This window comes from Cervus canadensis, chromosome 25 (assembly GCF_019320065.1).
Source record: "Cervus canadensis isolate Bull #8, Minnesota chromosome 25, ASM1932006v1, whole genome shotgun sequence".
NCBI lineage: Eukaryota > Metazoa > Chordata > Mammalia > Artiodactyla > Cervidae > Cervus > Cervus canadensis.
This window is the reverse complement of record NC_057410.1, coordinates 26,958,773-26,972,135: the sequence shown is the minus strand read 5'-3', so window position 1 is coordinate 26,972,135 and position 13,363 is coordinate 26,958,773. Positions and strand designations below refer to the sequence as shown.

The window sequence follows — 13,363 nt, the reverse complement described above, 5'->3', positions numbered from 1 at the left end:
AACTCGAAGAAGATCAGCCATGTAAAAGTAGAGAGTGGTACAAGATATGGTTGGAGAAGGGAACTGTGTTGTGTGATTTCAAGTCTTTGGAGGGCAGCACATGTGGGTTCACAGCCCTGCCCAACTCTACTACTTAATAGCTGTCCAATGATGACACAAGTAAATAGTGATAATCTCTCACTGAATTATTAAAAATGGTGGTTGTAAAACATAGTGCTCCATAGAAAAAGAATGGAGAATTATGTATACCTAAATAATAAAAAAATTATCAAAAGTCTAAAGTAAATTATATAAAAATAGTAATAGTAGTTGCCTTCAGTGGTGGGATTATGGAGATACCCTTTTCTCTATTTTCCAATTCTTCTGTAATATTATTTATATCAGTGAAAAATAGCTATAGCAACAACACATCCACCTCCCTATTCTACACAGGTTTCTCTAAAAAAACACAGGGTTGAGGATTAGGGACTACTACATAGAATGGCAAGGCAGTAGGGTGGAAATGCCCTGCTCATCTTTATAACACTTACCTAGTCCCCATGTCATTGTCTGCCACAGACAATGTCTTGATTGGGAAAATGTTTTAGTGAATATTGAGAAATTATGTCTTGGATAGACATATCTCTTTTTTTTTGCCCGGTAAACCATGGGTACACTTAGATTAAGCTGACCCTATAAAATAGGGACAGTTGTTATTGTTCGGTTGCTAAGTTGTGTCCTACTCTTTGGAACCCCATGGACTACAGCATGCCAGCCTTCCCTGTCCTTTGCTATCTCCTGGAGTTTGCTCAAACTCATGTCCATTGAGTTGATACCATCCAATCATCTCATACTCCATCACCCCCTTCTCCTCCTGCCCTTAATCTATGAAACCCAAATAACTGAGTATGGCCCTGACAGAAATTTTTTTAACAATTTGCTCTAGGACATCTCCTGGTGGTTTAGTGGTTAGGATTTCGGACTTTTGCTTCAAAGTCCTAGGTTCAGTCCCTAGTCAGGGAACTGAGATCCTGTCCTACAAGCTAGGCAGCATGGCCAAAAAGAAGTTTCTGTAGAAGTTAAGGGGATCCTTCTTGTACGCAAACTGGTTATGAAGGTGCTCAGTTCTTCTCAGTCAGCCTGAGGCTATAGAAATTGTTGAAGACCAGTTTTAAGCCTGAGGACTGATTCTAGAATGAATTGCTATACTACTCTTTTGTTCAGAAGACTATCACAGTTCAGTCATTACCCATATTGTGAGGAATGGTATAGGACTGAAAAAAAAAGTGGTCTTCAGGGACCTCTCCCAGTCAGATAAAAGAAACAAACGCAAAGCAGTAGGAACAGAAGGAGCTGAGTATTAAAATTAGTACAACAAAGAGTTTTGCATCTGAGCAGTGCATTGTGGGCGGTGAGGGGGCTAAGCGGGCTCTCCAGAGGGGTCAGTGAATGATGACCAACTGTATTTTCTCTTCCAGGGTTGGCAATGTTTCATTGCACTGGGCATGTCCTTCCTGGACTGTGGGCACACGGTAAGCGTCTCTAAAGTCCTGCTGACCAAAGAAACCACCAGTGGCTGTACTGAGTAAACGCTGTTCACAGGTAGCCATCAGAGCCAGTGTTTCTGTGGTTTACTGTGTGAACACAGCCAAAGGTATGTGCTGGTGCACAGGCTACGTTTAGGACTCAGCTGTTGGTTGGGAAAGACTTTGTTTTGTATGTCTTTTGAAAGATAGCATTATTTTTCTTTCTAAGCTTCTAACATGGGAATTGGATTAGGTAGTATCTCTGACAACTTGATATCTGCTGCTCTCAAACGATGCTCAACACTTTCACTGTCCCAGGGTCAACTTGTTTTATCTTTAGTAGAGATAATCCTCATGCCTTATTCTTAACAAGACCGACTACATGTTAAAAAAAAAAACATTTGGAAAATACAATACATTTTTCATCATACAGTTTACAAAATAGGTATGCAAGTTTTGTTTATCTAAAGATAATGGATTTAAAAGGCTGAGAAGCCATTAAAAAGAATGAAACAATGCCATCTGCAGCAACATGGATCAACCTGGAGAGTGTAGTACTGAGTGAAGTAAGTCAGACAGAGAAGGAGAAATATTGTATGACATCCCTTATATGTGGAATCTAAAAAGAAATAATACAAATGAATTGCTTACAAAACAGAAAGAGACTCATAGGTTAGAAACCGAATTTGTGGTTGCTGGGGGGAAGGGATAATGAGGGAGTTTAGGACGGTCCCTGCTTAGGACACACTGCTCTATTCAAAATGGATACCCAACAAGGATCTATTGTACAGCACATGGAATTCTACTCAATGTTATGTGCCAGCCTGGAGGAGAGGGGGGTTTGGGGGAGAATGGACACGTGTATATGTATGGCTGCGTCCCTTCACTGTTCACCTGAAACACCACAACATTGTTAATCAGCTATATCCCAATACAAAACAAAAGTTTAAAGTTTGAAAAAAATAAAAAGTATACAGCAAAAAAATAAAAGGCTGAGAAATACTTTCCTTATACATATCCTTTGAATTATTTTTATTATAAAAAATAAAATCTCAACTAGAGTAGTTTGATTCATATTATATTTAATTATGAGATAATCTTCATCTATCAGGTTCAAGATTTTTTTTAACTTATTTTCACTTTAAATTTCTAAGTGGAAGTTAAGAGGGGTGAGAAAGCATTAAGATGATAAATGGACAGATGGTAAAACTCATTTGTGGTCGTGATGACTAATACTAATCTCTTCTGAAAATCACTCTGATGATTTCCCTCAGAGATTGAGAGCTTACTGAAATGTTCTTGGGAGTCCCGATTTTAATAACTCTCATGTTAGTACAGAGCTCTCCTGATGGTATTTCTTCTTGAGCCCTTAGAGTTGGGAAACCTTCCCCTTCCTTCTCCAGGAGGGTAGTGATAGAAAAAGATGGTAGCATTTATGAATTGATGTTCTCAAGAGACTTTGGGGTGAGGAGAAAAAACTTGAAAGAAGAGGAGCCATCTGTTTAATTTATATAAAACAACGTCTTCCAGAATCGTCATGTTTTTCTGAAGCATGCCCAAGACAACTTGCCAGGCAATCTCAGGAGCTCTGGATGTGAGCGTTGCAAAGCTCGCTCCCTCTCAGCGAGTCCTTTGGTGTCACTATGGTTGCCAAGTCTTCTCTGCAGGGTTTCACTGGGCTACCTCTCTTCAGTCATTCCCTCAGAGGGAAAAACTTTGAGACCAGATGGTGGAGCTCTGGAGTCAGAGGAAATGCGTCTCTTCAGCATGGAGCTGCTGCTTTTCAGCCACTTCTGACATTTTGACATGTGGAGCCTGACACCATGTGATTGTCTCAGACCAAATCATATTGTCTGGTGGACATAAATAATCAGGTCTTTTATAGCCACTGACTTGGAGAGAACAGTAATGGGAATGCAATTGAAGGACTGCATTTTTGGTGTCTTCCTTCTGGAGTGCCTGTTGACTGATGTTCTCCGTTCACCTGAGCCCCTAAAGGCATTGTTTCCAAATCTTTGTACACAGTCAAAAGCACAGACTGAATGGACTGTCTTTTACATGGCTTTAAGGGTAAACTTCTGTGTTCTACTGACCATACCTTTACCTCAGCCTCTCCAGTGACATAGCATAAAATCATGAGAGACAAATTCCCCAACCATTCCTCCTCACATCCCTCCCTCTCCCCTACCATCGTTCCCTAGACTGGTCACAAGGGCACTCTGGAGATAACGGAGACTGACCTCTTAAGCTCTCGTCTGGCCTCAGTAGGTTGAGGGCCAAGTTGACAAAATTCTTTGTAAAGGCAGTACATTAACATTTACCTTTGCTGGGAGTTTGAGTGGGTCCAGTCAGTCTCAGGTTCACAAATATTTAGAAGCCCAGGTAAAAGCTGCTAGTTTTCTTTTAGAAGTTATATATGTGGCTTGCAATGATGAAAATTTCCCAGTTAAATGGCAGTTTATATCACTATGTGTGTAGTATTTTACAGCATTAACAACACTCCCATGCTATAGTCCATCAGATGCTCTCACATGGAAAGTGTTCCTTCTATTCAGCCACTCCTTTGGTTACAGTAAACAATGTTTAGAACTGACATCTTCCATGCCAGCATGTACACTCTGTTTGTGTGAAATGTTTAAGAATATACAATTGTCCTTTATGTAAGTTGGTCCTTGTTCTCCATAAATATGTCATGAAATAACTGTGCTGCTACAGTGTACTGGGAATTAACAGGGATGGGGAAGAGCTGTATTTTGGTTCCTGTGAGGTCCTGCTGGTGGTTTTAGGAGTGGTTACAACGAACTTTTAGTGACATTTAACAATATGTAAACTCAGTTTGTGGGGATTCCCTTGTGGCTCAGGTGGTAAAGAATCTGCCTGCAGTGAGGCAGACCCAGGTTCAATCTCTGGGTCAGGAAGATCCCCTGGAGAAGGAAATGGCAACCCACTCCAGTAATCTTGCCTGGAGAATTCCATGAACAGAGGAGCCTGGTGGGTTACAGCCATGATGTCACAAAGAATCAGACACAACTTAGCTACTTTCACCTGGTGACCCAGCGGTAAAGAATCCTCCTGCAACACAGGAGACGCAGAAGACTCAGGTTTAATCCCTGGTCGAGAAGATCTCCTGGAGGAGGGCAAGGCAACCTACTTCAGTATTCTTGCTGGGAAAATCCCATGGGCAGAGGAGCCTGCTGGGCTACAATCCAAAGGGTCACAAAGAGTCAGACACAACTGAATGAGCACACACACACCAACTTTGAAATACTGAAACATCAATTACCACCTGGGTTGATATATTAGACTCATGCTGTTAGTGGTTTTCTCTTTAGAAGGTATAGAGGAATACAGTTGATCTCTGAACATGCAGGGATTGGGGTGCCAACCTTCCATGGAATAAAAAATCTGCATGTAATTTATAGTCAGCTCTTCATGTTTATACTTAGCCTTCCATGTCCAGTGTTCATCCAAATCTGTGGTTCCGCATTCTCAGATTCACCCTGTCTGGGATCATGTATTTCATGTATTTACCATTGAAAAAAATCCCTATATGAGGAGACTAGAGGGGTTCAAATTCATGTTGTTCAAGGCTCAACATAGGTTTAGTTCCCAGAAGACTTGATGAATTGTTGACACCAAGCACTAATCTCTATCACCAATTTAGTTAGTTTTGCCATTGCTAAAGATTACATCATTACCATATGTAAAGTTGAAAGATAATTGTCATTCTGCCCTTCTCCACTCTAAGCTCAACATTTTTCTGTCTATAGTCTTATTTCACCATTGATGTAGGCTTTTACATTCTGTATATACGGCCAATAAAAAGTATGTGTATTTGAAAAGAGAAACCAAAATTGTGTAGCTTAGAAATGAAAGCATTTTTGGAGACCAGATATAAATACAAGGACAAAGCTCAGAAACAGTAAACTACTAGGATTGTCACCAAACACGGGGCAAGAAAAGCTAAGTCAGCACTTAATTTGTTCCGGAGGTGTCACTAGAACTTCCTTTTCCCTTTCTGTGTTGCAAGCTCCCCCTGTCTTAACAGGAACTGAATACTGTAAGTAACACCATGGAAGTTATGAGAATTTTGTTCCCCATGTTTTCCTTTCTCATTTAGCTCTTTTTTTCTTTTAATCTTTTTTTTTTTTGGCTGTGCCATGGGGTTTATGTGATCTTAGCTCCCTGCCCAGGGATTGAACCCAGACTAATGGCAGTGACAGTCTGAAATTGTAACCATTAAGCCATGGGGAACTCCTTATTTGGGTTTAATTTCAGAAGTAAAATAGGATGCATAACCATTTGAAGATCCTGGTTTAGCTTTAGCTCTGCCCTCTGCAGTGCTTTCCGTCCCTTCCTTGGACAGGACCAGTGAGTCCAAATGTGTCGCCTTCTTTTGACATCTTAGCTTTGGAATGTTAAAAATGACCAACACATTACTATGCTCGTTGGGGTCTAAGCACTCGTGTGTGTGCATGTATGCTCAGTCACTCAGTCATGTCTGACTCCTTGAGACTCCATGGACTCTAGCCCACCAGGCTCCTCTGTCCATGCAGTATTCCAGGCAAGAATACTGGAGTGTGTTGTCATTTCCTACTCCAGGGTATCTTCCTGACCCAGAGATCAAACCCGTGTCCTTGGGCCTCCTGCATTGGCAGGAGGATTCTTTACCACTGCACCACTGGGGAAGCCCTTAACACTCATAAGATCTCTTGTAGTTCTTACGACAAAAGGGCAAAAATAAGCAACTGAAGAGTCAAAAGTAGAATAACACATTGCTAATAATTGTGTAGTTGACATTTGAATCTGACTAGCTAAATTCCAGAGCCCATGTGACCATTACCAATCATTCTATACAATATATAGTATATACTTCATAGTATGTACTTTAAGACACCAAACTTTGGTGTTTAGCAGCACCAAGAACAGCACCATATTGAAGATACTTTGCTTAATACTCTGATTAGGGTTAGAAGATGTTTTAGGTCAAAAGCTGCCAATTGATAGGCTAATTTTGTTTGGCCTGTCCTACATTTTCCAAAGTACCTGGATGCTTTTTCAGGTAGATGTGGAAAATGGCAGGGTCCTGTATGATCCTATCCTAGCAATAAGTAAGAACTGATAGCTTATTCATTTTCTGGTGGCTCAGACAGTAAAGAATCCTCCTGCAATGCATGACACCTGGGTTCGATCCCCAGGTTGGGAAGATTCTCTGTGGAGGTCATGGTCACTGCAGTATTCTTGCCTGGAGAATCCCCATGGACAGAGGAGCCTGGTGGGCTGCAGTCCACGGGGTTGCAAAGAGTCAGACACAACTGAGTGACTAAGCAGAACACAGCACTGCCCTTGAAAGTTTTAGCCAATTCCTCTACCATTTAGCCCCATTTCTCACTGAGAAATGCAACAAACTTCTCCAATGGAGTTCTCTCTACTAAGTCATCAAATGATAACAACCTGGAGCTCATGGGACTAAAAAAGCAGCCCCTGTTTACTACACGCCCACCCCACCACCTTAGCTCACTTGAGAAAAGGCTACAGTGAATTGTCAATGTATATGACAATTGCTCTTGGTTACTAAAATCAGATGGTCAACACAGAAATCAGATTGATTATATTCTTTGCAGCTGCAGATGGAGAAGCTCTATATAGTCAGCAAAAACAAGACCTGGAGCTGACGGTGGCTCAGATCATGAGCTCCTTATTGCAAAATTCAGGCTTAAATGAAGAAAGTAGAGAAAACCACTGGGGCTTCCCTGGTGACTCAGATGGTAAAGAATTGCCTGCAATGCAGGAGACCTGGCTTCAATCTCTGGGTCAGGAAGATCCCCTGGAGAAGGGTATGGCTACCGACTCCAGTATTCTTCCCTAGAGAATTCCATGGACAGAGGAACTTGGCAGGCTACAGTTCATGGGGATGCAAAGAATTAGACACGTTTGAGCGACTAACACTTTCACTTTCAGAGAAAAACACTAGGCCATTCATGTATGACCTAAATCAAATCCCTTATGATTAGACAGTGGAGGTGATAAACAGATTCACAGGACTAGATCTGGTAGACAGAGTGCCTGAAGAACTATGGACAGAGATTTGTAACATTGTACAGGAGGGGGTGACCAAAACCATCCCAAAGAAAAAGAAATGCAAGAAGGCCAAGTGGTTGTCTTAAGAGGCCTTACAAATAGCTGAGGAAAGAAGAGGATTGGAAAGCAAGGGAGAAAAGGAAAGGTACACCCAACTAAATGCAGAGTTCCAGAGATGAGTAAGGAGAGACAAGAAGACTTTCTTCAGTGAACGATACAAAGAAATAGAGGAAAACCACAGAAAGGGTTAAGACTAGAGATCTGTTCAAGAATCTATCAATTATTGGTATTTGACTTAAATATCAATCTACTGGTATTTCTTTGGAAAATCAAAGGAATTTCATCCAAATATGGGCCCAGTAAAGGACAGAAATGGTGAATATCTAATAGAAGCAGAAGATATTAAGAAGTGGCAAGAATACACAGAAGAATTATACAAAAAAATGATCCAGATAAACATGAAGGTGTGCTCACTCACCTACAGCTAGACATCCTGTAGTGTGAAGTCAAGTGGGCCTTAGGAAGCATCACTACCAACAAAGCTAGTGGAGGTGGCAAAATTCCAGCTGAGCTGTTTGACTTCACACTCCAGGATATATGGCTATAGGTGAGTGACCACACCATTGTGGTTATCTGGGTCATTAAGAACTCTTTTGTATAGTTCTTCTCTGTATGCTTGCCACCTCTTCTTAATCTCCTCTGCTTCTATTTGGTCCTTACCATTTCTGTCCTTTATCGTGCCCATCCTTGTGTGAAATGTTCCCTTGATATCTTCAATTTTCTTGAAGAGATCTCCAGTCTTTCCCATTCTATTGTTTTCCTCTGTTTCTTTGCACTGATCACTTAGGAAGGCTTTCTAACCTCTCCTTGCTGTTCTGGAACTCTGCATTCAGTTGGGGATATCTTTCCTTTTCTCCTTTGTCTTTCACTTCTTCTTTTCTCAGCTATTTGTAAGGCCTCTTAAGACAACCACTTTGCCTTCTTGCATTTCTTTTTCTTTGGGATGGTTTTGGTCACCCCCTCCTGAACAGTGTTACAAAGCGCTGTCTATAATTCTTTAAGCACTCTGTCTAGTCCCTTGAATCTATTCATCACCTCCACTGTCTAATTATAAGGGATTTGATTTAGGTCATACCTGAATGGTCCAGTGGTTTCCCCTACTATCTTCAATTTAAGTCTGAATTTTGTAATAAGGAGCTCCTGATCTGAGCCACAGTCAGCTCCCGGTCTTGTTTTTGGTGACTGTATAGAGCTTCTCCATCTTTGGCTACAAAGAATATAATCAATCTGATTTCAGTATTGACCATCTGGTGATGTTCATGCATAGAGTTTTGTGTTGTTGGAAGAGAGTGTTTCCTATGACCAGTGTGTTCTTACTGAAGTGGTTTGCATTCCCTTTTCCAGTGGACCACATTTTGTCAGAACTCTCCACCACGACCCGTCTGTGTTGGGTGCCCCTGCACGACATGGCTCATAGTTTCATTGAGTTGCACAAGGCTGTGATCCATATGTTCATTTTGGTTAGCTTTGTGATTGTGATTTTTGTCCTGGAGGCTGTGGGATTGTAGTTCTTGCTTCTTCTTTCTGCCTTCTGATGGATGAGGATAAGAGGCTTGTGCAAGCTTCTTGATGGGAGGGACTGGTTGTGGGGTAAACTTGGTATTGCTCTGGTGGGCGGGGCCATGCTCAGTAAACCTTTAATCCAGTTTTCTGCTGATGGGTGGGCCTGTGCTCCCTCCCTGTTAGTTGTTTGGCCTGAGGAGGCCTAGTCCTGGAGTCTGCAGGCTCTGTTGTAGGGCTGAAGGTGAACTTTAAAAGGACTTATGTCAATAGGTGCCTCCCAGGACTGCTGCTGCTAGTGCCCCTGTCCCTGTGGCAGGCTACTGCAGGTCAGAGCCTCACAGGAGACGCTCAAACAGTCACAAGCAGGTCTAGCTTAGTCTCTTGTGGGGTCACTGCTCCTTTCCCTGGGTCCTGGTCCACACAAGGTTTTGTTTGTGCCTTCCAAGAGTTTCTGCTTCCCCAAGTCCTGTGCAAGTTCTGTAATCAAATCCCACTGCTCTTCAAAGTCAGATTCCCTGGGGATTCCCAGTTCCTTTGCTAGACCCCCAGGTTGGAAAGTCTGACCTGGGGCCTAGAACCTTCACAGTAGTGAGAGATCTTCTTTGGTATTACTGCTCTACAGTTTGTGGGTTGCCCACCTGGACAGTATGGGATTTGACTTAAACATGATTACACCCTCCCACCATCTCGCTGTGGCTACTCTTTGGTCCTTAGACATGGGGAATCTTTCTTCATGGGTTCCAACATCTTCCTGTCGAAGGCTGCTCAGCGGCTAGTTGCATTTTTGGTGTTCTTGCAAGAGACTATGGGCACACATCCTTCTATTCTGCCACCTTGATATCTCATTTTCCACTATACTATACTAGAAATGTTTTCTATGATTTTACAGTGTGCATTTGGTGTCCTGAGCACTCATATGATCTCATTTTAATTCTTACAACTAAAGAATTAGCCTCTATACAGATGAAGTAACTGAAAGGTCAAAAAGAGGTTGTTGGTACCTAGCGGCAACAACATTCCTCAAACCCCAGGTAATACCAGTGGGCTAAAAGAGACTCAGTGATTGTCCCATGGTGAATGCGGAGGAGAGAAAAAGAGTAAGATACAACTTCACAAATGCCAGTACAAACCACTGGGATTAGGTCTCTAGGAGTGAGTCTGGCAATATATTTTTTTTGCTTTGTTTTCATATTTATTTTTTGTCCACGCTGGGTCTTGGCTGCGTGTTGCAGGATCTTTCATTGCTGTGCGCAGACTTCCCTCTAGTTGCTGCTTGTGGGCCCCAGAGCCAGAGCTTGCTTAGTTGCCTTCAGGCATATGGAATCATAGTTCCCAGCCCAGGGCTCAAACCTATGTCTCCTGCCTGACAAGGTGGATTTTTAACCGTTAGACCACAAGGAAGTTCCTGGCAATGTGTTTTAAAAGCAGCTAAAGTAATTCTTATTCAATCTGATAAACATTTGGGACCATTGGTCATCTCCTTTTCTCTTAGCACATGCCATTTTATTATTATTTTTAATGAAAGGCTTTTCTCTGCTCAGGTACCAAAGGATATTAAGGCCCAGATAATAGGGCTCAGGATTTAGATCATTTGAAATTTGATTTCTTTTCTCTTTTTTGGCTGCACTGTGCAGCTTATGGGATCTTAGTTCCCTAACCAGGGATTGAATGCTAACCCTCAGCAGGGAAAGCTAGGAATCCTAACCACTGGACTGCCAGAGAATTCCCTGAAATTTTATTTCTAACACACCTGGTATTAAGGTATAAAAGCTTGCAGTGCATTTGCTCTTAAGATCCTGATCAGAAACACCCATCCTGAGGTAGAGTGTCATAAGAATAGTTAAAGTGAAAATTTTGCATTTGGTATTACCTCAATCTTGATTTTAGCTCATATAGATTATTTTATATACAATAAACCATTCATGTGTCTGTAAGCCATTTATTTTCTGAAAGAAAATCAATATAGCAGAATTGAAACAAGAGCTACTTTTATATACTGATCATAGGTCCTTAAATTCCAATTTTAAATACTAACAAATCAGTGTAACCCTTTTCCATCTTTTTGTCCTCAGTACCATCTGGGATTGACAGTTCAACCTGAACTCTACCTTCTGAACACCATGGATGCTGACTCACTTGTGTCTAGATGACTGATAACTGATAGCCCGGGAAACTATATATGACCTACTTTCTCTTAGTCCTTTGTGCCAAGTGTTATGTTAATATATCTCTGTTTGTTCAGTGGTGAGTTTTGTTCAAACTTTTTGAACAAAAGGGAAAGATTTCCTCATAGGAAGGGTGTGAAAGGCTGATAGCTGTTAAGTGTAGGTCAGAGACCCACCCACCTCACAAGAGTCCTACAACTGCCAGAGTTAAATGATTAGCCTATGATGGCCACACACCCCTATGGGCTTGTGTCTGGACTTCTGCAATTTAAAAAATATATATGTGTGTATGTTTATGTAAACCTGAACATATCAGTTTGGGTAGAGTTTTATATAAAAGTGATAGATATGTTGTATTTTTTAAAACAAATATTGCTCAGATAAATCAGATATTTATTTTGTCTGAATCACAAATGACAAAGGAAAAAGAGCACTGTTCTTTTTCAGAATGAACTGGTCAAATTGACTTATTTTTAAAGTGATACTTGACTATGGCCGGTTAAACTTGACTTGGATTTAATTAAATAGCCCTTGGTAACTACTAGTATTAGTACATCATTTCCAAAGAAGACTTTTCTTTATTTGACAGTTATATTTCATCCTGGTTGTCAGCATGCTCTGTGATTGTTATTTTCTCTATTGTTTTTCTTGAATATTTTTTTTCAGAGATATGATGGTATTTTCCAAAGAGCTTAATACCTAGGAACAGGATCCAGAAATTATACTTTAACCAATGATCAGTTTTCCATACTGCATTGTGACTCAGCCCATTCTAGCATTTTAGGTATAAAAAGAATTCTAACATTGAACTTTGTAAGGCCCAACAGAAGATAATGATAATTTTCTTCCTAATGTATGTATAGTCCCACCATGTCTTTTCTTCCCCCTTTTCCCATTAATGCTCCAAACATGATTTCTAGGTCAAAGTCTATTTCTGTAGTGGCTAATGTTTCTAATGCTGACTCTCCTAGGGAATGTTAAACATTTTAAGTTATTTATAGCAAGTGGTATGATATTAGAACTAGGCTGGGGCTTGGAAGATTAGTCCACAGGTCACAAACTGCCTGCCTGCATGTGGGTTATAGCTTTTTTTTTGATGCTCCTTCCTAACTAGGATTTTTTTATTTCATAACTTTTTTTTTTTTTTTTTGAAGGGAGTCGAAACTGTTTGCTTGACAACACAATTAAATAGCTGGCGGTTTAAAAGTCAGTCTAGGTTCAAGATGGCAGATTAGAAGGACGTGCGTACCCATCTCCTCCTGTAAAATCGCAACTAGCTGTTGAACAACCATTGACAGGAGGATGCTAGAGCCCACCAAAAAAAATACCCCATGTCTGCTAGTGTTGGAGACTCTCCCGTGGTGGCGTGGGTTGACAGTGGCTCACTGCAGGAACCTGGGCACCCATAGCAGCCTCCATAAAATTTGTATAATAAAACATTTAATACTTATACTTGAAAGTTTCTGCATATTGATCTGATTGAAAAGTCAGAAGATTTTCAACACCAGGCTCACATCCCTTCATGGAAGTGTAGTTGGCTTACACTGGAGGCACTATCCATTTTTAATGGAATACACTCCATGCCTTTTCTCATTTCCTTTCAGCACCAAAGGCATTGAGTTTACAAACCCTGCAGCCTTTGTATGTTTGAGCATCATTTTCCTCCTTCAGCATAAACCTTACTGCCTTATTTTAAAACTTAGCACCTTCCAGACATTGCCTTTGTTCATTTATAATTTGATCCTCTAAGTGGCAGGGATTTTTTTTACCAAGATGATTCTTTAAAATGCCCTCATTTCTACTTTGTGGCCCTTGAAACTTCTCATAAGAGGAACAGCCTAGCCAAACAGGTTATAGACCTTCTGATCTTAAAAGTAAAACTGAGTTAACACCGTTTATCAGCTTTTACTTGAAAAAGAAACTCAAAAAATGAGTTCCAGTGTTTTGGTTTCTTTATACAGTGACAGCAATTCTAGATGAATCAGTTTGTTAGAAGAGCCCATTTCTGAGTAAATACTTCATCTGTTTTTAATGCTGAGTGTGTTTTGG

General features: G+C 40.8%; 1 protein-coding gene across 1 annotated transcript in view; it reads left to right on the top strand.

The window, feature by feature from the left end:
* LOC122427169 (natural resistance-associated macrophage protein 2-like) overlaps positions 1-11,299 on the top strand; it is a 32,852-nt gene extending 21,553 nt beyond the window's left edge. The window contains exons 16-17 of the mRNA XM_043446469.1: positions 1,458-1,511; positions 11,222-11,299. Of these exons, the coding sequence (XP_043302404.1) occupies positions 1,458-1,511; positions 11,222-11,299 (132 nt within the window). The remainder of the gene's footprint in view (positions 1-1,457; positions 1,512-11,221) is intronic.
* Positions 11,300-13,363: the final 2,064 nt, after the last annotated feature.